Raw genomic sequence first — 27,644 nt, forward strand, 5'->3', positions numbered from 1 at the left:
TTCCTTTCAAGGATAAAAATTTTATTTTTGAGGAACTTCATACTGCACACTTTTAAAGAGTCACATAAGAAAGCAAAAATGTTATCCTCCCCTCATCCTAGAAATAAATAAGAAGGGCATAAAATTTCTTTTTAAATCACGACACTTGGAAGTTTAGCACCAGCATCCAAAATGAACAAAAAAGGAAAAAAAAGCATTTACTATATATTTCAGATTTCTTTGGTTGGGGTTCTCCCCATGTGGTATTAATATTTCTTCTTTCAATTCATATTACCAAAACAGTAAAAACCAGGAAAAAAATATAAACCTAGTGGTTGCTGAAACTGGGGAGGTTGCTCTCTTGTCTTTTGTGCAGGCATTCCCGGGATCTCAGCTTGCTAGAAATATTGGCTGACATTTTTCTTTTGTAGTTGTCTGTTTCATAAAGAATAATAGTAAACATTCTAATGTCCACATCTTGGTTATTAGTCTTCCACATTATTGCTTGGATGTTTCTTTGGTGTTGGTAAGGTCACGGTCTGCTTTATGCTTTATCTTTTCTAATGGTCATTAATTCTTTAGGTCACCTGGAAAAAAATTAAAACCAAACTTAGAATGACAAAATGACAAAGAGTTAAAGAATAAAAAGTCAAAAATATAATTCAAGAAGCTCTAAACAGAAATCTATAGATTTGTAAACTATACATTTAATGAAACATTTTTATAAACCAGAACATTTAGTACATGGTAATAAAAACTTTATAAAATTGTATGAAAGAAAATTACCGTCACTGAAGCCTTTTCAAATAAATGATACTACAGAATCAATAATTCTTCATATCATCTTAGTGGCTGCACAGTATCTCCTAATATGAATACACCCCCAAATTAAGCCCTTTCCCAATGTTAGAGTCTAAGTAGTAGAAATGTTTCTCTGCATTTTAGATTCTTTCCTTAGAAGACCTAGAAATAATACTACTAAGTAGAAGGTTACAGCCAAATGATGGAAACAATTCTAAATCCGTTAATGCAAGCAGATTTAAAAGAGGGAGTTTAATTCTATGACATATATTGTCCATGCAACCCAGAGATAAAATACAATATTCCTAGCACAGCAAATATGTCTACCTGATGGAAGGCTATGAATCTTCAACCTCTTTTAACTAAAACCGAATTATTTATTTAATGAAAAGGGCAACAACCCAAGAAATACTCAAAAATTTTAAGTCCTGGGAGTTACTAGGTAAAAAACTCAGAATGAAAACAACTATGGGCTTCAAAATTCCTTCAAGGTGGCTTCACAACTGGGCCAGTCTTTCTAGTTTGATTTCTGCCTACAAAAAATGCCCACGGTCTACACTGAGAAAAGACAGCAGGAAACACCAATGAAGAGGGCAAGCAAAAATAAAAAAAAAAAAAAAAAAAAAAAAAAAAAGACGCCAAGCTACCTTTCCGGAGAGGTTGCACTTTACCATGCCCTGTTCAAGCGCATCACACCTGTTCTTTCACTAAATCTCTACAACCCTAGTGAGTAAATCTAGGCAGTATCCCTGTCTTATCAGCAGCAGACACGGCTAAGGCAGGGGATACAAACTGCAGTATCACCCAGCAAGTGCGGAGTAGCAGGTCCTGCACTGAGTACATAAACCTCTTGGTTCCCACTTATTATACTGCCCTGCCTCAAAATAAATTATATTGGTTATCAAAGGGAAGAAAACAATCTCTGAATTTATTCTGTAGATCAGTCTCCTGTTCAAACTGGCCACTGGGTGTCACAGAAGTAAAACCTTCAAAGTTTTCTTAAGAGATACTAGTATTACAAATTATGTCTAGAAAAGGATGCCTAGGTGGCTGAGTGGTTGAGCATCTGTCTGCCTTCGGCTCAGGGTGTGGGTCCTGGGATCAAGTCCCATATCAGGCTCCCTATGAGGAGCCTGCTTCTCCCTCTACCTGTTTCTCCCTCTCTCATGAATAAATAAAATCTTAAAAAAAAAATTATGTCTAGGAAAAAAAAATGACTATCATTAACTGTCAAATGTTTATACTCTGAAAGCCTAGCAAAATAAGGTCAAATCCCATTTTTAACCACTAAAACTACTCTTTCTCCAGAATCCTAAAGGAGATGAGGGGTCGGGCCAGATGACTCACAAAACCAGTTCAGGCTAGAAGTTAACAATACTTAAGAGAAAATATCAACTTCGGCCCAGGGAGCTCTTACCTGGTGATGGTAAAGGTGCCTGGGGAGCCTGGTGTTACTCAGCACTGCTCTGCTCGGTGGCTGGAGCGGGGTTCTCAGATGGAACTTCACCTGCCTTGGTCTAAAACATGAAACAACACCATAAATCAGAAATTATTTCAGATGACAATGGAATGTTCAAGACCAAAAGGTCTCAAAAGTTGGAATCTTGCTGCTTATGAAGGTAAATTACTGTGCAAAATTAACTATTCTGAAGCAGGAGTCAAAAATTGGTACCACAGAAGAAAGGCCCATAAATGGCAACTAAACACCACCCACCACTCTCCATAACAAAAAGTCTCCAATACCCAACTGCTTTCAGCACATGCTTAGTTAGAGAAAGGAACCTCTCAAAATGCCATCCTTTGTTCGGGGAGCACTAAACATTTTAATTCTGAATCCTTATTAGTATGCATAATTCTTTCAGAGAATGCTGATTAGCTGAATTCGAAGATTTGGTTTGTGTTATGAGAATAGGCTATTCTCTCTCCCCATAACATATATCTAATATTAGATATATAATATTATAGAATATATATTAAAATATTATCTTTCATATGCAATATATAGTATTAGGTATAAAATACTTATAAATGTTATTATAAATAATACTTTATATAGAATGCTATATAACTGACAGTTACCAGGTTATCAAGCCACTTTTAGGACGAAGTATTAAATAAAGTCTGAGATGATTAAGGATGACCTGGCAACATTCCCCTCTGGCTGTTTGGATTTACCTCTTTGCCATCTTGTGAAGGAGCATTAGGAGGACGGGGGCGACGCCGATAGTTGTATGGGCGCCGGTATCCACGGCGAGCAGATGGCTGGTTTGGACCACTGGCTGCTTGTTGGTTCTCTTTATCTTCAGCCTCACCAACAGCTGGGGCAGGTCGGGGGCGAGGAGGGCCTCTAGAGCAGAGAACATGAAAGAGAACAACTGCAATGGAACAGGAGGCCTCAAGAATAATCTTTATTTTTGAAAATTAAGTCAAGTGATCAGTATTTATTGCCAGGATTATACACAGGCTAATGCAGCAAATCGAACAGAGATTTTGTTAAAAAGACAAACAAAAAAGGCCCTATTTTTCCACCATTTCCCCCCCTTCATCTGAACACCTATTTGTTGTGAATAAACCTACACTAGACAGACTATGATCCTGACAGGCACCTGACAGGCAACAAGGACAGGAAAATTTCAAAAGAAAAGCGATGCCTGGTATCTGCCCTCCATGAACAGTTTAGTGGAGGCAACGGGGATTAAAAGTGGCGGAAAACTAACATTACTTTGTGCCAGAGCCTGCACTGCCACATTTGTGTTAAATACTTAATTTCAATTTCAGTGCTAAATCTGGGAGTTGGATTTATAGTGAGAAAACTCGAGAGAAGTGGTAGAGAGGGCAAGTATTGGTTGGACCATAGGGAATGCTGCTTTTTATAGTTCGAAAAAGGTAAAATGTAGTTTTCCAAAGATCGCACAGCCAGGGATTGCCAGGGCTGGAATTTACATATACCACTATCTCCTTTCTGTTTTCATTAAAGCATTTCTATGAAGTCTCTTATTTTAAAGGTCCTCAGTAATTGATCATTAGGAGTGATTATGTTGGGCAGCCCCGGTGGCACGTGGTTTAGCGCCACCTGCAGCCCGGGGCGTGATCCTGGAGACTCTGGATCGCGGCCCACCTCGGGCTCTCTGCCATGGAGCTTGCTTCTCCCTCTGTGTCTCTGCCTCTCTCTGTCTCTCTATGAATAGATAAATAAAAAATCTTAAAAAAAAAAAAAAAAGAGGAGTGATTATGTCTAAAACTGGAATGAATCTTGTGAGGAATAAAGGATACAGAGTGGTACAATCCTTTCCCAAAATAATATACTTCCTCTCTATTCAGGAAACCCATAGTGGCCAACTAAATGTGGAAGAAATGTCAATCAGGAGTGAAGGTCTACTTTTTTCATTTACATCAAGGGAACAGGTGAAGGAACAGGAAGATTTATGATATAAAGAGCTTAAGATAAGGATCTTAAGAATTGTAGTCCAGGGATCCCTGGGTGGCGCAGCGGTTTGGCGCCTGCCTTTGGCCCAGGGCGCGATCCTGGAGACCCGGGATCGAATCCCACGTCGGGCTCCCAGTGCATGGAGCCTGCTTCTCCCTCTGCCTGTGTCTCTGCCTGTGTCTCTGCCTCTCTCTCTCTCTCTCTCTCTCTATCATAAATAAATAAAAATTAAAAAAAAAATATTTAAAAAAAAAAAAAAAAAAAAAAAAGAATTGTAGTCCAATTCAGCTTTCACAAGGGATAAAGCACAAATAACTTACTCCTTCAACTAATATGAACATCACTGGTGTACTACTGCCTGGTATTTACTGAGGGCTTACTATGCCAGGGACCATTATCTCAGATCCATTAGTACTTTTAAAAATTATAAAATATTCCTTAACGTCCATCTTAGAAGAAACCTAAGAACTAAGTCTTAAGAATCCAGGAACCTTCAAAAGGAGACACAGGGGGATCCCTGGGTGGCGCAGTGGTTTGGCGCTTGCCTTTGGCCCAGGGCGCGATCCTGGAGACCCGAGATCGAATCCCACATCAGGCTCCCGGTGCATGGAGCCTGCTTCTCCCTCTGCCTATGTCTCTGCCTCTCTCTCTCTCTCTCTCTCTCTCTCTCTGTGATTATCATAAATAAATAAAAATTTAAAAAATTAAAAAAAAAAAAAAAAAGGAGACACAGGTACTAACTGGAAGGTGGGAATTTAAACACAACTTCATCTGTAGCCTGACTTAACATCTAGATTGCCTTGGTTATCAGAATATTCACTATCTCAAATACTCTCTTGGTGCTCACTTCTTCCTCCAGTTATTTGTAGCACTACTACGAAATTACCCATCAACTAATTTACTGTTTATTTCATTAAATATAATTTCAAATTAAGTACTAATTCATACCATATGAAAGCTAACAAATAACAATAGTTTGGTACAGAGATACCTAAATATTTTGTTAAGTAGGGGGGAAATGTCACATGGCCATCTGAAGACATACTGCAGAGTTCCCCCAAAACTTAGACATGTGGTCCTAGCAGCCACTTCTTCCAGTTACATAACAGATCCATCAAACAAACCCACAAGGGTCTCATCCACTATACTCTTGCTCACAAGTTCTGCAACTGGTCGTTAGTGAAAAACATCACATACCTCCGGTACCTTGGGCGGTAAGTTGGATTTCGATGAACCGGTCCCTGCAGCTGTGTCCCCTCTGGGACTCCCTCCTTCATCTCTCCAATCTCACCAGCCTACAAGAAGGCAGTGAGAGCTGAAAATGAATGTCATACTACAAGATATAAGAGACATAGAGCCCACAGTTGCACTCAGAATTTTTTTTAAAAGTAAAATAAAAAGAGGCTTTGTTATGAAGCCAAGAATCGTCAACTTTAACTGTTTACTGATTTAGATCTTCATAAGTGATAGCAAAGAAAAACTGATTTCCATTTGAACAGTCTTTTTGCCTGTCACACAGCACCTAATTTTATTTTGTAATACTAACTTAACCTTTTGAAGTGTTCCACTCATCTCTTACAAAACAGAACAAAACAAAGCCCCTACATTGCAAAATGAAATAAAATGATACACATTTGAGCCGATAGGAATCTTTCCCACTTTTCAAACTCAGACCCACTAATTCTACAGAGTATCCGTTCAACCATTAATGGTTTCTACATTCAAAGGTTTTCCGATACCTCTTAACCACACTTTCACCTCTATTGCTTCCTCTCATCTCTTTGCATTATTTAATTATAATCTTTAAAGAAATCAAATTATACTTTCTTGATGATCAGTTTATTTTAAGCTGGGGGTATAAAATTCGTTTACTGTGGAGCCCCCAGAAAAAGAAACGACTAAAGACTAACAAGACAACCCACCAGACATCTCTGAAATTCTTTATATACAGCTGCATCTCAACCTTCTTTTTCAAAATACTAACATCCCTTGCCTCTCTGTATTTCACTAAGAAAAGAGAAGCAACTAGCAAAGAATTTCCACATTCCTTCACTCAAAATCTGCCCCTGTACTGTACTCGTGTTTGCTGTCATTTGCTCCCCTCTCCTAACCCTGGGTGTGAGTGGTCCATGCTCCTATCCAAAGCCAACTCCTCTCTTACCTCCTAGAAGGCATCGACTCCCTATCCCTCCTCCCCATTTCCTCTCCCCATTTCACTGTATCCCCCTTCTCTAATCCTTCATTTCCATCCAGGCATATAAACATGCTGAAATAGCATCCGTCCTTTGCAATTCTAAAAAAATAATCACAAATTTACAGAAAGTTTGGAAATCCAGAACTTAATCCACAGTCCCCGTTCAAACATCACTTGTTCTGCTAATGTCCTTGACAGCCAGAAGCCCCATTCAGAACCATGTACCCTGAATTTAGTGGTCTCTTTGCCTGAAAAAGTTCTTCAATCTTTATACTTGGCTTGCCTGACTGTGACACTTTTAAAGATTACAGGCCAGGCATTTTATAAAATATCCTTCAGTTTGGGGTTGTTTGGGGTTTCCCCATGATTTAGCTTATGCATCTTTGGCAGAGAAGCCAAAGTCACACTGCATTCTTCTCATTGCATCCTGTTGGATGGCATATGGTTTCAATTTGTATCCTTACTGACAATGTTCACTTTCAGAAGTAGTTAAGGTGGTGTCTGCCAAGGTTGCTCAGCTGTAAATTTACTCTCTCCCTCTTTGTAATTAGTGAGGAATTTGAGAAGCACTCTCAAAGTCTCTAAGTATTTCATTCCTCATCAAATTCTCAATATACTCATTTCTGTATTTATATCTGTACAGATTCATGGTTTTCTATTTTATTCAATGAGTTATAATCTGTTACTATCCTTACTGGCCAATGGGAGTCCTTTCAAGCTGGCTCATGTCCCTCTGACATGTCTCCAACATTCTTTGAGTACTTTCTTGCTTTTTGGCACAACAAGATGTTCTGGGCTCATATTGTACTTTCTCTGGCCCAGCTCTGAAATCAGTCATTTATCCAAGAGTTTTTTCTTATTGGAGAATGGTATTAGGAAATGAAAAATTGCAGACCAGGTATGCCCAATTTTATTAAGGAGCCCCTGTTTCCAGGCTATTTGTAGAGACAGACATAAGAAACACACACACATCCTAATACCTATATATATACACATACACACATACACATACACATGTATACAGTATGAGTTACACATATATAAATGTGTGTATGTGTGTGCGAATGTATAGCATATTTGACTTGCCCCTCTATAATGGCTTTAGGAGTAAGTTGTTGGTGAGGGAACGGTTAGGGAGGCCAGGAGAGAACTCACTAAATGTAAAAACAAAATCAAAGCAAACAAAAAATCCTTCCCTGATCCTGATCCTATATCCTCCTCCATTTCTCTGACGTCTTCTACAGACATACAGACTAAATGAAAACCACTCGCACCACCACAGAAACCTCAAGGGAGAATCTTTTCTTCCTTGTCCTTTGCTGTCTTAAATTCACTCTAACCAGACTTTTGCCGTTACCAGAACCCTAACCTCAAGTTAGCAAACCCAGTAATCAATTCGCAGCTCAACTTCCTCTGCTTAACAGCATCTAAAGCAGCATTTCCTTCTTGAAATATGTTCTCCCTATCTGGTCCTTTATCTTCCTCATCTTGCACGGTCAGTGTGCCCGAGGACTCAGTCCTAGGATCAATTTTTCAACCTACACTCACTTTATAGTTAACACCATCTGTGCCAGGGCTTTTAATATGTCCTTATGGCTCCAAAGTTCGACATAGTATCATCTCTCTGCCTCGGACTCCCTTCAGCCAATCCCTGGCATTCCCTCTGCTGTTCCTGGCCTTTCCTGCTATCTAAATAACTCACTCCCTCATTTCACTTAGGTCTCTCCTCAAATATGACCCCAAAGACTTTGTCAACTACCTTATCTAAAATGACACCTTCCTAACTCAAGCCATGTTCTCCCTCTCAACTGTGCTTTATTTTTTCTGCCTAGTTCACATCTCCACTTGGAGATAAAATTTAATGTGAAGGAGGTGGAGGGAGAAAAGATCTCCAGATGATTTCCAACTTTCCCCCAAACCCAATCTTTCTTCAGTCTTCCTGTATTTGTTCAAATCAGAAATCACAGGGGTATCCTTTACTCTTCACACCACACATTCACTCCATTATCAAATGCTGTCACTTCTAGATTTAAAATATTTTCTAAATCTGGCCACTGAGCACACCTCCACTGCTAGCATTCTCATCCATGCCATGACTAACTCTACACAGGAAGATTATAGCAGCTGGTCTCCCTACGTCCACTTTCACCTCCTGTGGTCTAGCTTCCATAAATAGTCCAATGAGCTCCTTAATATGTGTCTTCCCTGTTTAGATCCCTTTACTGGCTTTTCATCACATTTAGAGTAGGTCAGCAGTCCTTATCAGTCTACCAGACAGGCTGGATATACTCTAAGATACTGCCCTAGGGGCACCTGGGTGGCTCAGTGATTGAAAGTCTGCCTTTGGCTCATGTGATCCCAGGCTCCTGGGAATGAGTCCCACAGCAGGCGCCTGTGTCTCTGCCTTTCTCTGGGTCTCTCATGAACAAATAAATCTTTAAAAAAAAAAAAAAAGATATCGCCCTAATCTCATCTCCGACCCCTTACAGCCTCACTCTCACTGTCCAACCACAGGAGCCTTCCTTGAGTTCTCTAATAAGCCAAGCTCTTTCTTCCTTAGGGAACTTTGATGCACAAAAAGCAGAAAGAAACAGCAATTAACATGTATGAAGGATTAGAATTTACTAGAATGATAGGATGGGAAGAACGTCAGCAGAAACAGAGTTTAAATCAAGCTCTACAACTTCTTTCCCATACAACCTTATGTAAAAGTCGCCAATTTTTAAAAATAATCAAATCACTTCATTTATAACAACACCAACAAAAATACAGAAGCCATGCCAATTTTATAAAGCTACAGAAGACAGAATGAGAGTTGATTTCAAACATCTGTCACTTGGTCAATGCCAAATAATTTATACTCCCTTTCTCCATCAGATAGCTCTCTTCTCAAAGACTGCAAATAGTAGCTATTAGCTCAGTAACCAGTTCTACTTAATTACCAAGTGAAAATTAAAGTTAAGCTAGAATATTATCTTTAAAAAAATAAAAGTCATTTGGTCACTGATGTACCATGCTATATTATGTCCTTTGTATATAAGGAAAAGACTATTGGCCTGTAGATTATCATTTTTTCCCCTCTTGGTCCAATAATCTTCAATTTTTATGTAGTGGAAAATGTTTGCAAAGACTTTTCTATTTGACTTCAATAATTTTAACATCCTAGAGATCTCTCTATACTTTTAAGCCATTACACTAACAACTTTGAAGTAGCCTAGCTATATGAAAGAGTTTTAGGGATTTTCATTTGATGCGGTCAACTGTCTTAAGCAGACTTCTTTAGTCAATGAACATCCAAACATGGTATGTATTAGAAAGATAGTAAAGAAAAAATGTTGAAGGAAATCTAACGACAGCTTTTATTTCACATATGGAATGGGTAAGAAGTTCAGCTCAAGTTGGAACACCTCCGTGCAATTATCAGAATAAGCACGTTTCTCAAAATCAGTTTTCAACCAGCTTGTGCAAATGTTGTTCTACATAGCATGGAAGAATCATCAATTCCTAAGATGAAACATACTTTATTTTAAACAATGTAAAAAAAAATCAAGTTCTCAAAAAATGATACATATAGATGTGCTGGCTAAATATTAAGAAAGATTATTTCAGGAAAGCACAACTAATGCCCTAAAAATAAATGTGTATTACAACCTCACTGACTCTTCCTGTTCTCCACTTCCTAGAAGCCCAGAATGCTGCCCTAAAGAAACCTACTATGCCTCATGTACCCAATCTCTCCATATATGCAAGTCTACTCGTTATTTTTAGCACATTCGTCAGGGACAGCTGGTAAAGAGTGGAGGGGAAATAACAAACAGCAATGTAGAAAGAACATAGTCATGCATGATGGACAGGAGAAGCGTAGCAAAGAACAGACCGAACATAGTGTTCAGTCAAAACACTTAGTGGAAAAACAGAAAACAAAAACCAAGGACACCAAGAGGAAAAAGTTGTAGCTAGTGATAACAAAAAAGATATCCTATTCGAAGTCTTCCAAGTTTCTTTGGAGCTGCCAAGGTAGTACAAAGTTTATTAATTATAGGTCAAGTTTGCAAAGGTTCTATCGTTATTTCTCAGTGAAAAGGGAGAATCAATAACTAATCAACAATCTCCACATCTACGTTAGGTTTTCTTAATAATCAAGGCCATCTCATTTAAATGAAGGACTTAGATAGATAGATAGATAGATAGATAAATAAATAAATAAATAAAATGAAGGACTTTACTTAGAAATTTTATCTATCCTGAGGCAGTGTGCTACAATCTTCACCTTTGATTTAATCATCAGAAACCCATGGGAGAGGCACCATATTATTATCCCCATTTATGGATGAAGATTAAATTGGTTATCTTGAGAGCTCACAAATTCAAGCCGCAGAAACAAGATTCAAATCCAGGTCTGCTGACTTCAGTTCAAGCTCTTAATGCATAACCATCCATCTCTCTACTTTAAAATATACCCTGTTCACCAGGGTGCCCAACTAGAGGTACGCTTCTGTGGTTATGCTTTTGGTACTGCTACTAGAATGGCTGCTCTGAAAAAGCACACTCGAGGCCTTGCCTCAGCTTTTGCAGCATCAGGAAGCCACAAGCAAGATTTGATTCCCGGCGGCTGGTGTTGGAGGAGGAGGAGGAAGAGGAGGCAGAGGAAGGATGGAGGGGTGAGGACTGCTGAAGACAAGTCCCAGGTGCAATTTTACCTGCATTCTGTTGGGATGGGGAAAGACCCGTGAGCGACGGTCAAAGGTCTGTCCCACGTGGTAAGGCGGGAACCGCCTCCGGTACTGAGGGCGATACTGGGGGCGGCGCAGCTGACTCCGGGCCCCAGAGAACTGCCCGTCAGTGGCAGGGGGGTCAAATCCTTCACTGCTGCCGCTCCCTTCCTCCTCCTCCTCCCCAGCGTACTAGCAAGCAAAGAAACAGAGATTCAGAAGAAGTTTCAGCAAGAACAGAACCAAAGAATACCGCTTAGGATGAGTATCACCAAAAGAAAAAAAAAAAAAAAACTCCCCCAAAAGAATAATCCCTTCTATTATACAGACAGAATGCATTTAACCCAGGGAATCATGTGATTACCTGGGATAAACTACATTGAGATCAAAGTAGATCTGTGCAGATAAAATATCAAAAAGCAGAAAAGCAAAAGCAATCAACCAATTATGAATTTAGTAGCATCTAATTAGAATTAGTGACTCTCACATATCAACCACACCCCCCCCAAAAAAACAACTACAAGGCTGGTAATAGTTAGCTCTGCCTGCTGTGTGTCTCTCAATGTTTGTCATCCACTGGGGCAAAGTCAGGGCAGAGCAAGAAAAAAAAATATTTTGTGGAGTTCAACAGGTTTGTCCTAGGAGTCCTACATTCCTGCAGCAGTTCCCAAAGTATGGACTAGGTCTCTGAAAACCTTTCAGGGTTGGGGGGAGATGGGTACAGAATTCAAACATTCTTATATAACACTACTAGAACACTATTTGCCTTTTCCCCTCTTATTCTCTCATGGGTATGTGGAGGGTCCAAAAAGCTACAATGACATAATAGCCTCTAAAGCTGACTGAATGCATAATGAGAGATGAAAATCCAGAAGGCTTCTATCAAACCAAGTATGAGAGATCTGCAAAAATATATAGCAACATCATTTTTCTCACTCAATTGAAAAACATAGTTTTCATTAAAAATGGTGTTTGTGTAAGGAGCTTATTTTTAAATCAATTAAATATGTTTTAAATGGCTGCTCTAATTGTTAATACAGTATTAATAATAGATATAAACATACAAACAAAAATTCTGGGGTCATCAATAATATTTAAGCATACAAAGGAGTCCAAAAACCAAAAAGTTTGAGAACCACTGATTCATGGCATGATTCTCCATACATGTTTTGGAATAAAGTATTTATTGCACTTTTATAGTAGTAAGTAATAGAAACAGTTTCTAAATATAGGCCTTAATAACAGCAGAAACTATTGACCTATATTTTTTCCTATTTTTAACCACCATATCACATATTAATATTTTATATTAAAAAACAAACAACCAAACCCCTCAAGGAATTTATTTCAAATCTTAAAGGATATAGATATGCAAATACCAAAGATAGTCAAGAGAAATAATTATAGTTTTCAAAAATGAATAAATTTAAAACTAATAAAATAATAACCCATTTATTTTGGAGGTGAGTATATTTAAGATTTAGAACCCTCCAGGACCAGCCACATGGGCAACTAAATTCTGAAAGAGAACTTTCGACTATTGCCTCGACTAGTCTAATTTCAGAAAAATCAAGCCATTCTACATTTCATAAAACCTGTATCAGACACAATTTCCAACTATATAAAAACATATTAGCATAGAAAATATACACCAACTGTATAAATTATTCTTCCTTTTGGGCTTTTTTGCATTTTTTTTTTTGAGTTTTATATAGCCAAAGCTTCCATTAAGAGTTTTACAAAATAAGAATAATGGTCCTGCCATTGCCAAACATGCTCTTTCCAGCTAAGGAGAAAAGTCTTTCAATAAAATTTCTCACTAAAGTTTTTCTACCATTTATACTTCTGAATTAACCTAGTAAAGTACAGTTGGCCCTTGAACAATATGAAGGTTCAGGATGCCAACCCCCATGCAGTCAAAAATCCATGTGTAACTTCTAACTTCTCAAAAACTTAACTAAAAGGCTATTGTTGGGACTCTTGGGTGGACCATCGGTTTAGCACCTTCAACTCGGTGTGATCCTGGAGTCCTGGATCGAGTCCCACATCAGGCTCCCTGCTTGGAGCCTGCTTCTCCCAATGCCAATGGATCTGCTTCTCTCTCTCTGTGTCTCTCATGAATAAATAAGCAGAATGTTTAAAATAATTTTTTTTAAAAAAGCTTATTGTTGCCTGGAAGCCTAACAATAACATAGTCAATAAACACCCAGTTTCTATGTTATATATATGATATACTGCATTCTTACACTAAAGTAAGCTACAGACAAGATAATGTTTTTAAGAAAATCATAATGGAAATACATTTACATTACAGTACTATATTCACCAAAAAATACCTGCAATTCAAACATGTGTTATGCAAGGGTCAACTGCCATCAAAACTAGAATTCCATGAATCTGATGAACTTGAAAAAGTTAACTTGGTATAATAAATGTTATAGTAGCTCATTCCTACTCCTCACCCCCTGCACAGGTTTTCATTAAAAATTGAATAGGAGGGATCCCTGGGTGGCTCAGCGGTTTAGCGCCACCTTCAGCCCAGGGCCTGATCCTGGAGACCCAGGATCGAGTCCCATGTCGGGCTCCCTGCATGGTGCCTGCTTCTCCCTCTGCCTGTGTCTCCGCCTCTCTCTCTGTGTCTCACATGAATAAATAAAATCTTTAAAAAAAAAAAAAATTGAATAGGATTGGGATGCCTGGGTGGCTCAGTGTTTGAGCATCTGCCTTTGGCTCAGGGCATGATCCCGGGATCCGGGATCGAGTCCCACATAGGGCGGGCTCCTTGCATGGAGCCTGCTTCTCCCTCTGCCCAGGTGTCCACCTCTCTCTCTCTCTCATGATTAAATAAATAAATAAAATCTTTTAAAGAAATTGAATAGGATACCACTATATGGGAAAGAAAAATACAGAACTAGGGGACGGGGGTGGGGGGATAGGAATGGGAAGATGGGTAAGGTAGGTGATGGGGATTAAGGAGTGCGCACCTGTCATGTTGAATGCTGGGTGACATATGGAAGCGCTGAATCACTGTATTATGAAATAATGCATCTGAAACCAATATATTACTGTCTGTATGTTAACTAACTGGAATTAAAAATTTTTTTAATTTTTTAAAAATAAAATAGACCAGTAAAATTCTTAAAAAAGAGAAAAGAAAAATGCAGAAACAGAAAAATAAGATGTCATCAGGTATCTGACAAAAATAAATTTGGGCAGAGTGTTAAGATAACAAAATGAAGAGGGAAAGCATTAAGGTAAGCAGAAAGATACAAACCTATCAAAGCAGAGGGATAAATCATTCTCCTTCTGCAGACATATTATTCTGGTGAGATTTTTCAAAAGGTTTCCTTGGATAATAAACACAGCCACAATCTAGTGTGCACAAAGCATCTTCAGTTTTATCCTATAGTGCCAATCCCAAGGACTAATTCTAGAAACATCAAAAAATGACTCAAATTTAATGGGATCCTCATGAGCACAAATGAATGCGATTCTCTTTGGATGCCTTGAGAGTAATTTAAATTGAGCCTTCTAAGTAAGCTGCAGACAATAGTCTTGGTTGTAAACCACTTCACTTTGGTAACCAATCTAAAGAACTAAAAATCTGGAGAATTACTTACTGCTTCTATATTTTTAAAAAAATGGGAAAATATTATGCTATTTAAATAAAATAGTTACTTAGTCAAGGTAAATTAATACTTCAGTGGTAGTACTGTTTTTTGCCTATTCCCAAGCTATTCCTCATTCTCCCTTGCCATCCAAACACTTATCTTCTTAGAGGTCAACAGTGTTAGTGCCAAGAGATGAGTAACAGGTTTATACCAATCATGGAAATCCCATTCCCCTTTGCCAGTGCATGCCACATGACTAGGTTATGGCCAGATAAAAGAGCCAAATAAAGAGAAAGCCCTTTTGACAATCCTGGCACAGACTATCTTAATTAAGCCTTCTTGTTAAAAGATAATTGTCTGTTACTTGCAGCCAAATTTGTACAAACTGATACAACTTCTGAATGGCAAGTTTCCAAAGAGACCTTTGGCTATGGATAAATGCTGGGCACTAAAAATTTCTCATCAAAAAAAAAAAAAAAAAGGAAAAAAAGAAAAATCATTTTGTGCCTCCAAGAGAAAATATATCTACTTGCTCCAAATGTGTACACTTAATTTAAATGTGAGAATTTTTTCAGTCACCGTTTAGGAAGAGAGCATACATTACGGGGAGGTCCACGGCGTCTGCCATAGTAACCACGTCTGTATCGACGCCGATCAGCAGCATAACGGCTCCCTTCTACAGGAACTCCATCTGGTCCAGTCACATTGGCTGCTTCTGCACCCTGAGAAAGAAAATTAACAAAGATGGCCACAAAAGCTGAACTAACCCTCCCCCCCTCCAAAAAAAGTGAGCCTTGTACAGTCAGAATGTTAAAGACAGGCAGAATGTACTCACGAATTCCTATGGTGACCTCCACAACACACCCAGGTATTAATAAGATGAGCAGGGTGCTTGGTGTACGGATTAAAATGTAGTTTCTTTGCTCACTCAACCTAAACCTTTCCTTCTTGCTTGGTTATACTAAGTTCAAGAGCAGGATGTACTTCTTATATAAACTAATAAATATAACACAATTATAAAAGAAGTAATACTAGACTAGGAAGAATGTTCCTCAATGGAAAATAACTGAGGCCTTATCTTCTTAGAAAAATGTTGAAACCCAGCGCCTGGGTGGCTCAGTCAGTTAAGAGTCTGCCTTCAGCTCAGGTCATGACCCCGGAGTACTGGGATGGAGCCCCAGCAGGGAGCCTTTCCTCCTTCTACCTCTCCCCACTTCCCGCTTCTGTGCGGGTGCACGCTCTCTCAGTCAAATAAATAGTCTTTAAGAAAAAGAAAAAGAAAAACGTTGAGACCTGTGTGATTCTAAGAGGCACTAGGGAATAGCGATTCACAGTCTCAAATGGCTCTGTCCAGCACTGAGTTATTGAGAGGGAAAACTTCACTCCATCTTGGCAGCAACAGAAAAGATGGGTCCTTAACTTAGCAAGATCTAGGTTCCACTAATGTAGTGCCACATTAGACTTTCTCATTACCCTTGAAACAGACTTAGCGTTCTTATTTTCAGATGGACAGATAAATAGTGCTCCAAAAATATAAACAATTCAGACAAAAGAGATTCAAAAGAGTCTATTTCACACTTTACATCAATTTGTAGAATCTCCAGTTCTGAAAACATACACAGGTAAAAAGAACTTGGCAATGCAAAATTTTAAGAGTTCGATGGGATGATAGAGATCATTATATATCAGCATTTGATGATGTGAAACTCCAGATTTGCAACACAGCCTATGGATTACACTGGTAGAGAAATCATTTCAATCTCCCTATTAAATGCAGTAACCTTTCTTCTTTCAAAAAAACAGTTGACAAACTCTTCAGAATGTGGACCATGGAATGGTGTATATGTATATGGAAAGAGCACGTGCATAGTAGCTAACTAGTCATTCACTCAGTGTATAACTCAGCTGCCACAATTAGCTAACATGGCAATCGTACCATATATGGTTTTTAAATGATTTTATTTTTATTCCATATTGTTTCAGTGATGTCTATAATAGACTACCAATTTTTTAAAAAGCATAAAAGGCATTACTAATATTAGAATAAATATATAATAGCATAAAAAGAGTTCTATAGATATAGTTCAAGATGATCCATTAGCTCCTTGCTGTTCTTCAACTGAACAAAGTTGTTACACAGTCTTTGAAGATGTCTCTGGCTTTCCAAAATCAAAGCCAAAGAGAAAACAAAATGATTATATTAAATTTGAATTTTTTTTTTTGGAGTGCCTGGGTGGTTCAGTTAAGCGTCTGATTCAATTTCAGCTCTGGACACAATTTCAGGATTATGAGATTGAGCCCTACAATGGGCTCCATGGTCAGCAGGGAGACTTGCTTGACAATCTCCCTCTTTCCCTCTCTGCCCTCTGCTCCTTTGTACACTTGCTCTCTCTCAAACAAATGTATCTTTTAAAAATTTTTGAATCTTCTTGGAGTACCTAGGTGGCTTAGTAGGGTAAGCATCTGCCTTCAGCTCAGGTCATGCATGATCCAAGGATCCTGGGATCCAGTCCCACACGGAGATCCCTGCTTGGGAAGGAGTCTGCTTCTCTCTATCCCTCTAGCCCTCCCACCCAACTCATGCTCTGTCTCTACGATTTCTAATAGATAGATAGATAATAAATAAAAATCTTCAAATAAATGAAATTCAAAAATTTGAATCTTCTATTGAGATTAAAACATTCTTTCTGTGTATTATTTGTCCAGAAGTGCTTACAAACCACAGCATGAAAACTTTATCCTCATAAAAGAACTCTTTTTCCCAAAGCAACTTTTATTTTTAATACTATGAAAGTTATGGGGCATATGGTTGGTACAGCTTGTAGAGCATGCAACTCAATCTTGGGGTTTTGAGTTTGAGCCCCATGTTGGGTACAGAGATTACTTAAAAAAAATACTATAAAAGCTAAATTTTTTTTAAAGATTTTATTTGACAGAGAGCGCAAGTAGGGGGAGTGAGAGAGGAAACAGCAGACTCCATGCTGAACAGGGAACCTAACTCGGAACTTGAAATAGGACCCTCAGATCATAACCTGAGCTGAAAGCAAACCCAAAATAACGGACTGAGCCACCCAGGCACCGCTATAAAAGTTAAATTTTAACTTACGTTTAAATGTACATTTGGTGCCAAAATAAAATATGTCCTGTAGGTTTTAAAAAATTATCTTCTCCCTCCATACAAAGGGTTCATCATTTATTAAATGAGAAATTAAAATGCCCTTTTATAACAAGCCAAAGAATGTTTATAATGATATTCAATAATCCAAAATCTTCTACTTAAATGTCACTCCTTCCCATCAAAAAGGCAAGTTAATTCATAAGAGGCTGGGAGACCATTTATTATGCAAGAAAACTATGTGCCTGCACACTTTGAGACTCAACCACTATATTCCCTCACCTTCTCTCCTTCAACCACATCAAATTCTACAGTTTCTCCATCTCCTACACTGCGCAGGTATTTCCGTGGGTTATTCTTCTTGATGGCAGTCTGTCAACAGAACAGAAAGTTCTAAATGAAGCAATACTAGCCACAGATTTCATCTTTCAAGTTTGCCTGTATTATTACTTTTTTACATTATTATTCTCCCACTAACCTGGATCTCCAAAACAGTAACAAAATAAACAAACACACACTGTAAATCTCTGTTCCACATCATTTTCTTGATTCAGGCTACCTTTGATAATTCTCCTTCATAGGTGGATTAAACAGAATGTTTGGTTACTTGATAGTTCTGTTACAGCCTGATGATGATAATCGATACTATTAGTTCCCTCAAACTATTCAGTATCTAAGATTCTGACTGTACCTCTATCACTGGTAGGGCAGTGGCGATGCCTTGATGAATTTTTGTATAAACACACAAATACACATTTCAGGTAGAGAGGTTTCTATAGACAAGAGAAACTGCTAACCTCAAAAAGAATTGTAAACTATGTGGAGGAGAGGAGGGATGATGAAAAATGGAAAAAAGGAATTTAAAAATGCCAGTGAGATAAATATTTCTGACGGGAATACACAAAATTACCTCAGGAATGAAACATTACTGATAATCATAATCTGGCCTCTTCCCCCTGACACCCCATTTTATGGATAAGGAAACATGCGGCTGGTAAGTGATTTAGCTGAAAATCTAAAGAAACAGTCTGGAAGTACATGGGGAATGGGTAAGGGAAATCCATCTCCCTGCAGTGTTATCTATGATTATTTATTCAGTATTTGCCCCATCACACCATTCATATCTCACTCACCCCTACACATTCCCTGATGATGCATTAAAAGGTTAATGAATGAAGATATTAGGCTGCATGAGACACCTGCACCTGAAGATATGCCTTCTCAGTCAGTGTGAGGCAGAGAATAATTTCTGCAATGAATTTCCATTTCTTTCCTTGGTCGCTCTAAACAGTTAAAGGGGCTCTGAGTTTCTGTGGAACTAGGTCAACCTTATTTTATAAAGCGATTAGGCATGTGTAATCCAGCCCTTCCCTTACTCTGAGGAGGAGGGAAGAGGGAGGAGGGGAAAAAAATGAGCCAATAGGCCAGAGACCTCACCCACAGAGGAAGAAAGGCAGCTCGGGACAGGATATACACGCTGCAGTTAGAACATTGAGCCATTCCAAAAACAGCCCCTCCCTGCCGACTCCTTCCCTTTTTCCTGTGAAACTGGGCAGGCCTCAACACAGTGAGGTGACTCACCACACAGCCTCATGGGGGCTGGAATCAGGTCACAGACTTGCAGGCTGATGATGCTGGCCACCGGTACCGAAACTTGTGAGGTCCTTTAACTCAGGCAGGCAACAAACCCAGAGTTCCCAATCCAAAACGTCTATTAACCTCTAGCTATTATAAGCAACACTCTTTTTCAGTCTGTTATGACTTGAAAAGTCTCTGTATCCCAACAAAAAAAATCTATCCGGATTATCGAGGTACAACTGAATTATATCCAGTCTAGCGGAAACGTAAACAATAGAAACCACAACTAGAGAGCTTCATCTTAACTATCACTAGCTCATCACACCCACCCCAAAATCTTAACTATCACTAGCTCATCATACCCACCCCAAAATCACACATAACCCTAAACATAAGGAAACCAAAGCACAGAAAACCAGATGCTTGACAGAACTCTGCAGGTAGGGCAGCCCTGATGGCGCAGCAGTTTAGTGCCGCCTGCAGCCCGGGGCCTGATCCTGGAGACCCAGGATCGAGTCCCATGTCGGGCTCTCTGCATGGAGCCTGCTTCTCCCTGCCTGTGCCTCTGCCGCCCCCCCCCCCCCCGTGTCTCTATGAATAAATAAATAAATAACCTAAAAAAAAAAAAAAAAAAAAAGAACTCTGCAAGTAAATGTCCTAGTGTTAGTACCTGGCTCTAGACTTCTCCTGTTTACACTAAGAGCTACCCGCGTATTGGAAACAATTTGCTGAAAAATAAATATACAAAAAGAACAAGAGGAGGCATTTCTTTTTTTAACCTAGAATGCGAAACAAGTCCAGGATACACAATGAAATAAATAGCATCCCAGGCCAGAGTTTAAAGAAAGACAGAGACACTGGTAGTAGAGAAGCCCATGTTTCCCATATTGTACCTATTTTCTACATTTCCTTCAAATCCAAGGGAATGTGTACCTTTTGACCTGGACATGGTGCTCACTATGCCTCATTTTAATAGCAGTGAGGACCATCCTGGGAGTCAGGGCATTTTCTCATGCCTTGGACACACACATCCTGACCATCTGCTTCACTGTGCTTGACTTACTTCAAGTCAGAACTACTCTGCTAGAGGGCCCTTCACCAAAACCCACCCAGGCAAAAGCCAGATCAGTTCCAGCCAAATGTTAAGGAGGAACCACAAAGTCAGGAAAATAAGATGCTAACATGGAAACAAAGTTCTGTTAAGGACTCAAGGCTTTAAAAATTAGAAACTGGTGAACGGAATATTACTCCACCCAACTGCAAACCTAAAAGCAGTTAATATGAAGGGACAGAAGAGTTTATCTGCCAATCTTAAAATGTGGAAGTGAGATCCCTTGCCAAAATAAAAATCACAGGAAGAGTTTAGAGTAGAATAATAGTTTACAGGACTTCATTTTGGAAAAGAGACAACTGGAGATTACAGAACAAATGTAACACATTTAGTATCCTTCTTACCTGATGTACAAATACATCTTCTTTGGTGTCATTTCTGTTGGGAGACAAAAAAGTTCATAAATAAAAAGTACTGGCTATACAGAAAAACTTAAAAGAACAGATGTTTTATGAGTTTAGATCCCAAGATTTCAAAAAGACAACACAAATTTTTGTTTATCCTCTCCACTTCATGCAGATGCCTACAATCAGTCCTTGTGAAAAACTTCCAAAGCTGTCCTACTCCTCCATATTATTAGAGTGCTTAGATCCAAGTGTATAGATTCTACAGAAATGGTCCCTCTCATCCCCTTCCCTCTCAACTCTTCCTAAATCATGTGGAATGTAATCAGAGCCCTAGATTTCCCTCCCAGTAAAAGCAAAGCAAGACAGTTAAAAGGACAGGGCACAGCTGTGAACTAGGCTCTCCTTACACTGAAACCTAAAACAGCACCCCCCCCATCCTGCCCTAACTCACTCCCCCCCCCCACCCCACCAAATCAGATAAGGAAGAAATTAAAGTATTTTTAAGGCATGGGGATGGGGGAGAGGCAAAGAAAATGACAATATCATGTAAAAATATCATCATACTCCCAAGAGCCGATAGTTGTGTTCTTGTTTCTATACAATTAGAAGTTATCATCGTTTAAAGAAAACACTACACTTTCTACATGGGACTTGGGCCAGACCTTACAGATCCAGCTCAATTACTCACTAGTTGTGTGACCTTAGGGAAGTTGCTTAACCAGTCTAAGACTCCATTTCTCCATCCGTGAAATCATGGATATGGTCCCAATTATCCAAAGGCCCTTCCCATTTCTCATTTATCTCCCTCACCTTTTTTTTCTTTTAATGATTGAATTCTATAAAATACGTTACTTATCGGTATTCTGGAAATGTATTTTAATTAATATTTAATCAGCAGTAGCTTAGAAATAAGAATGTTTACAGTGCTTACAACCTTAAAACTTACTCCAGCCATCAACTAAAAACAAAACAAAACAATAAACTTGCATAAGCCATTTAAAAAGCATAGTAAAGGGTTTATGAACTGCTGGTGCCATAAAGCAAGCATGCATTTCAAACATGTACAGAGATACACACACATACCGATTTATAAATCCATATCCATTTCTGACGTTGAACCATTTGACAGTGCCAAGGACTTTGGTGGCTAAAATAAGATTAAGCAGATAAATTAGTATCTGACCTACAAAGAGATAAAGCTCATATCACTAAGGTCTTGATAGCATTATATAAAGCCTAAACATACCTGAGGAAGCCATTAAAGGCTTAATTCTAAAACACAGGAAAAGAACGTGGTACAAGGGAAGATCTCATAGGAAAATATTTTTCAGAAGGGTAAACCTCTCTTGTTAAACTTTTCAGTAAAGTCATAAGATAGCCAGTGGTCATAAGTCTATACAAGTCTGCAATAATTAAAATTGGCAAACATTGTTTAAAGGAAAAAGACACACACACACACACACACAAATACTCTTTAAGATGAAAGCGTTAATGCTGAAAAATTATAAGTGCAAAAGAAGGGTCACAATGAAAGAGAAGGTAGATAGATAAACAAGGTTAAGTCCCAATGACCCTAACACATCACTTTCACACTTTGACACCTTAAGCAAACTTTACTAGTGAAACAGCAGCTCCTACAAAGCTACTGTTTTGTAGCTAATCTACAAAGACATAAAGTAACTTGTCTAGTTGCCAGATGGGGGCCCATCAGAGGAGTCAAGAGTAATAATAGAACTGATGCTGTCTCAATCCCAGTCTGTACTCACCACCCCGAGACATGATGTAACAGGCCTTTCCAAACCATAGTGATGAATCTGGGCTTCTGTTTCATTGTTTACCCTATCTCCACAGTTGGGGAGAGTCAAACTCAGCATTTTTTTTTTTTTTTTTTTTTACAAAATCCCCCTCTTACACCTGATTGTCTTGACTTTCTATCAAGAATAGGACAATTTCTGTACAACACCACACTTCACCAGAATTCAACAGAAAGAATCTAAATAATATAGTCATATAACCTCAACTTCATAGATGCATATTTCAGCCATCAAGGATGATTGAGAAGACTCCTTTGAATCAATTCTGAGTGCTAAATTCAGAACCTCTAGGAAAGGCCTACATCTAAGTTCAGGAAATGCATAAAACAAAGACTCAATGAAACAGGAAATATGACAGTAAGTATACCTTAAAAAAAAAAAAAGGCACAGTAAGAGAAGGAAAGTAACATTAATACATGCTCTAGGAGAGATGCAAAGTCTGTAACTTCCAAGGATAAACAGTAAGGATTCAGTTTTTAAATTCAAGACTAAAATATTAATTAGGACAGCTTTGTTGTGGGCATAGTTCTGAGTTTTGCTATACTGAGATGTTTAAGGAAATAGTCTAGCTCTCTTTGTAAAAAGAAAAATAACTCGTTATGCCTCCAAAATTATTCACCCCACCACTAAGCAATCTCCAGCTCTATGTCCCAGTAACAAAGATCTCTCTACTGAAGACACTGAACCATTGGAATCTTAGTTTTAGGCCACTGTCATCAGAGCAGGTCAAGAAAGAAAAAAAAAAAAAAACAAACAAACACCACCACCTTTTAGATCTAAAGGTACACAGAAGACACTCATTTTCCATAAACCTTACGCTTTTAAGTCACATGTTATTTCAAAGGATAGGTTTTGTTTTAATTTTATTTAAATTCAATTTGCCAACATAAAGTATCTCATCGTGTGTCAAAGGATAGGCTTTTTGTGGCACCTTTTGTTTGCTCCAAAATTTATAAATGAAAATATAAAGACAGGAAATCTTTGATTCATTGTCACATAGTTAATGTCAAACAATCTTTTTTTTTTAATGTCAAACAATCTTGATTAGAAAGGCAACACTGATATAACAGAAACAAAGCTGAAAATTAATTTTTTTATAAATTTATTTTTTATTGGTGTTCAATTTGCCAACATAGAGAATAACACCCAGTGCTCATCCATCAAGTGCCCCCCTCAGTGCCCGTCACCCAGTCACCCCCACTCCCCACCCACCTCCCTTTCCCCCACCCCTAGTTCGTTTCCCAGAGTTAGGAGTCTCTCATGTTCTGTCTCCCTCTCTGACATTGCCCACTCATTTTTCTCCTTTCCCCTTTATTCCCTTTCACTTGAAAATTACTTTCAAGTCTAACTTCATCCCAGGCTGAAGGCCTGTTTTACTCCCCAATTTAGTATTTTTTTAAAATTTCCTGATTCCACAAATATTCCCAACGATGTCGTATGATCAAACATTCACACACACACCTCTTGCTTTAAAACCAGACTCAGAGGAGGAAGTGAGAAGGTGCAGGAGGAAAACCATGTAGAAGCAGGAATCTTCCACTGGGCTTCTTGAGAGTTTTCTTTCAGGTCAACTACTCCCCTGGCCCAGGGCTAACCCACTCAAGTCAAAGGTTGTGTGAAGGAAGTAGAATGGGGGAACCCAAGAGCAGAATTCCATTTCAGTCAGCACTGTGCCTGGCCCATCTGAGGCACCCGTGTGTTTGCCTGGCAAAGGAGAGGAGATAGCAGGACACACTGGACAGGGACAGGCAGTATTGAAATGTCAGGGAGAAGGTCGTCCTCCATTTTAAGAGTTGGAGTTACAGCAGGAAGATGAAAGACCTCCCAAATCCTCACCTGCAATGAGGTAGAGGCTTAACAGCACCATGGAAATGCTAAAGAAATGTATCTGCTCCCTTCATCTTTCAAGAAACCTGCGTTTCAGTTTACAATCCAGCAGTCTGGGCACGGGGGTGGGGGTGGGGGGGTGCTCAGGGGCTGAGCCTCTGCCCTCAGCCCAGGCAGGGGGTGATCCTGGAGTCCCAGGATGGAGTCCCATAAAGGGCTTCCTGCATGGGGCCTGCTTCCTCCAAGCCTCTGCCTTTCTGTCTCTCATGAATAAATAAATAAAATCATAAATAAAGGGATCCCTGGGTGGCGCAGCGGTTTGGCGCCTGCCTTTGGCCCAGGGCGCGATCCTGGAGACCCAGGATCGAGTCCCACGTCGGGCTCCCGGTGCATGGAGCCTGCTTCTCCCTCTGCCTGTGTCTCTGCCTCTCTCTCTCTGTGACTATCATAAATAAATAAAAATTTAAAAAAAAATCATAAATAAATAAATGCCAGTTTAGTTTAGATCCAGAAAGGTCCAAGGATCAAGTGAAAACCTGCAACCACTCCTGTATACAAGAACAAGTCAGCATTAAGAATATACCCTAACACTGGGATCCCTGGGTGGCGCAGCGGTTTGGCGCCTGCCTTTGGCCCAGGGCGCTATCCTGGAGACCTGGGATCGAATCCCATGTCGGGCTCCTGGCATGGAGCCTGCTTCTCCCTCTGCCTTTATCTCTGCCTTGTCTCTGCCTCTCTCTATATATATGACTATCATAAATAAATAATAAAAAAAAAAATTTTAAAAAAAAGGAAAATTTATTTCAAAAAAAAAAAAAAAAGAATATACCCTAACACTGCTCTGGAAAACCCAAGGTGGTCTCTCTCCCACCTCTCCCTTGGTAGTGTTCCAAGACACACGTGTTGGAAACAGGCTCACAAGACAACACTGACCTGACTTAAGTAACTTCTAGTCCAGCAAAATGAGGGCAATTTTGTGTCCAAACCTACGCAGGTCCCACTTAGCACGTTGCCCTCCTCAAAGAAGTCAGTGAAAGCCCAGAAAACAGGCCTGTCACGGCGGGCAACAGGGGGTTGTTTTATACTTTGTTCCCATTATCTCTTCACGTTTTCTTCCTAGGGGATTGGGGAGGCAAGGCTCAGGGAGCTCAAACACGCCCCACCCCAAACACTGGAAATCGTTCAGAAGCACCCTCCACCACCTCCAACTTTACTATTTAAAAAAAAAAAAAAAAAAGAGTGAATGACTTCGACTCCCTTCAGAATGTTTCCTCACCGCCCACCTGCTTCGCAAACCCGCTCCACGCCTCCCCGAGGGCGTCGCTCCAGCCGCCCAGCGCCCCAGCAGGCGACCCGCCCCACAGGACCGCAGGCCCCGCGCCCTGCCTGCCGCCCACCAAGTGCCTCCAGCGGCGGCGCCAGGCGCCTTCCCACGGCCCGGGAGGAGGGCGGCCGCCGCGGCGGGTAAGCGCCGCCTGGCCCTGCGCGGAGGCCGTGGGACCCAGGTCCAAGTTCCCGGACAGGATTGCAACAGCCCCGCCGGCATGTGGCCGCCAGGGGCATGGCGTCTTTCCCGTGCCCGCGCGGGAAGGGCGTCCGGGACGGACACCTGAGCCCGCCCCCCCGCACCCCCGGCCGCTCCCCGAGGGCTCCACGGCGCCCGTCCCACGTGTCCGTGCCTCCACCCCGGGCCGTCGCTCGCTCCTCTCCCTCGGGGCCGAGGTGCTCGCCACTCCTGCGACGCGGGACGGTGCCCGCGCGGGGGGACCGGGGCGAGGACGAGCCGACCCGGGGGCGGGAGCGGAGCCGGAGCCGGAGCGGGAGCCGGAGCCGGAGCGGGAGCCGCGCGCGCGGGGCGGGCAGGAGCGCAGGGCTGCGCGCGCCCGGGAGCCTCCGCAGGGCGGGCCGGGGGCTGCGGCCGCCGCGCTGGGGACCCCGACTGTCGCCCGCGGCCCCGGGGGACCCGCACCGGAGCTGCCCGCACGTGCTCGGCCGCCCCCGCCCCCGCCCCCGCCCGACTCACCGAGAACTTTTTTCTCCGCGTCCTCCCCGCCGGCGGGGGCCGAAGAGGCGGGGGCCGCGGTGCCCGTGGCTGCGGGGGCTGCGGGGGCCGCGTCCCCACCCGGGTTTCCTGCGGCGAGGGCGGCGGGCGCCGGGGCCGCGGCCTGGGGCGCGCCGCTGCCGCCCGGGCTCTTGGGCGCGGGGTCCTGGGGCGCCGCGGGGGCCGCCTCCGCCGGAGCCTGCGGGAGGCTGCTGCTGCTGCTGGTGCTGGTGGCCTCGCCCGCCTCGCTCATGCCGCCTCGTCTGCTCTCGCTCGGCGCCGCGGTGGCGGTTGGCGGGCGGTTAGCGCGGCTGGCGGTCGCGGCTCCGGGGCTCGCTCTCGGGGAGGCCGGTGCGGATCGCGCGGCGCAGGCGGCGGCGGCCGGGGCGTCTCGCGGCGGAGGCGGCTCGAGCTCTCGGGCTGCGCGCTCGCTCCGGGGCTCCTCGCTCGATCTTACTGCCCCAAAAATGGCCCCGCACAAGTTTTTCTAGGCGGCGCACGGGCCCGGGAGGGAAGGGCGGGCGGGGGAGGAGGGTGGGGAAAGTTGGCTTCGGAGTTGGGCGCGACGCTCATTAGCATTTAAAGGCGCCCGATGCCCTGCGCGAGCCGCGGGTCGGCGGCGGCCTGGAGCGCGGGGCCCGGCGGAGGGGGCCGCGGGGAGAGCGGGGCCTGGGGGGTGCTCCGCGGCCCGGTGCCCCGAGCAGCCCGCGCTGCAGGCCCTTAGTTGCCGCGGGGCGGCGGGGCTCGCTCCTCGCGACCTCGTGACACCTGACGCCGACCTGGGGGCGAAGCCCCGTTACGTGGCGCTTCTCTCTCCCAAAGCCCTGTGCAGCCTTTCGACGAGTGAGAAGTACCAGAAACTTTTTTTTTTTAAGATTTTATTTATTTATTCATGAGACACACACACACACAGAGAGAGAGAGGCAGGGGGAGAAGCAGGCTCCACGCACGGAGCCCGACGTGGGACTCGATCCCGGGCCTCCAGGATCACGCCCCCGGGCTGAGGGCGGCGCCAAACCGCTGAGCCACCCGGGCTGCCCACCAGAAGCTATTTTTGACACGATTACAAATGAGACAAAAATCTAAC

At 41.6% G+C, this 27,644-nt stretch overlaps 1 protein-coding gene across 3 annotated transcripts; it reads right to left on the reverse strand.

Annotated features, from left to right (window-relative positions):
- On the reverse strand, positions 1-27,054 carry YBX3 (Y-box binding protein 3). Of its 3 annotated transcripts, none has more exons than XM_041736257.1 (10): positions 26,540-27,054; positions 21,959-22,022; positions 20,873-20,906; positions 18,122-18,211; positions 15,324-15,446; positions 11,102-11,305; positions 5,405-5,502; positions 2,956-3,127; positions 2,198-2,297; positions 1-566 (listed from the first exon to the last, which is right to left on the reverse strand). In XM_041736257.1, the coding sequence occupies exons 1-9, from the start codon at positions 26,808-26,810 to the stop codon at positions 2,232-2,234; spliced, it is 1,122 nt and encodes a 373-aa protein (XP_041592191.1). In that variant the 5' UTR covers positions 26,811-27,054; the 3' UTR covers positions 1-566; positions 2,198-2,231. The 3 variants fall into 3 exon arrangements, with proteins under 3 accessions (XP_041592191.1, XP_041592193.1, XP_041592192.1); XM_041736259.1 differs by lacking the exon at positions 26,540-27,054 and adding an exon at positions 24,151-24,223; XM_041736258.1 differs by lacking the exon at positions 11,102-11,305 and having other exon boundaries at positions 26,540-27,049.
- Positions 27,055-27,644: the final 590 nt, after the last annotated feature.

Source organism: Vulpes lagopus, chromosome 21 (assembly GCF_018345385.1).
Source record: "Vulpes lagopus strain Blue_001 chromosome 21, ASM1834538v1, whole genome shotgun sequence".
NCBI lineage: Eukaryota > Metazoa > Chordata > Mammalia > Carnivora > Canidae > Vulpes > Vulpes lagopus.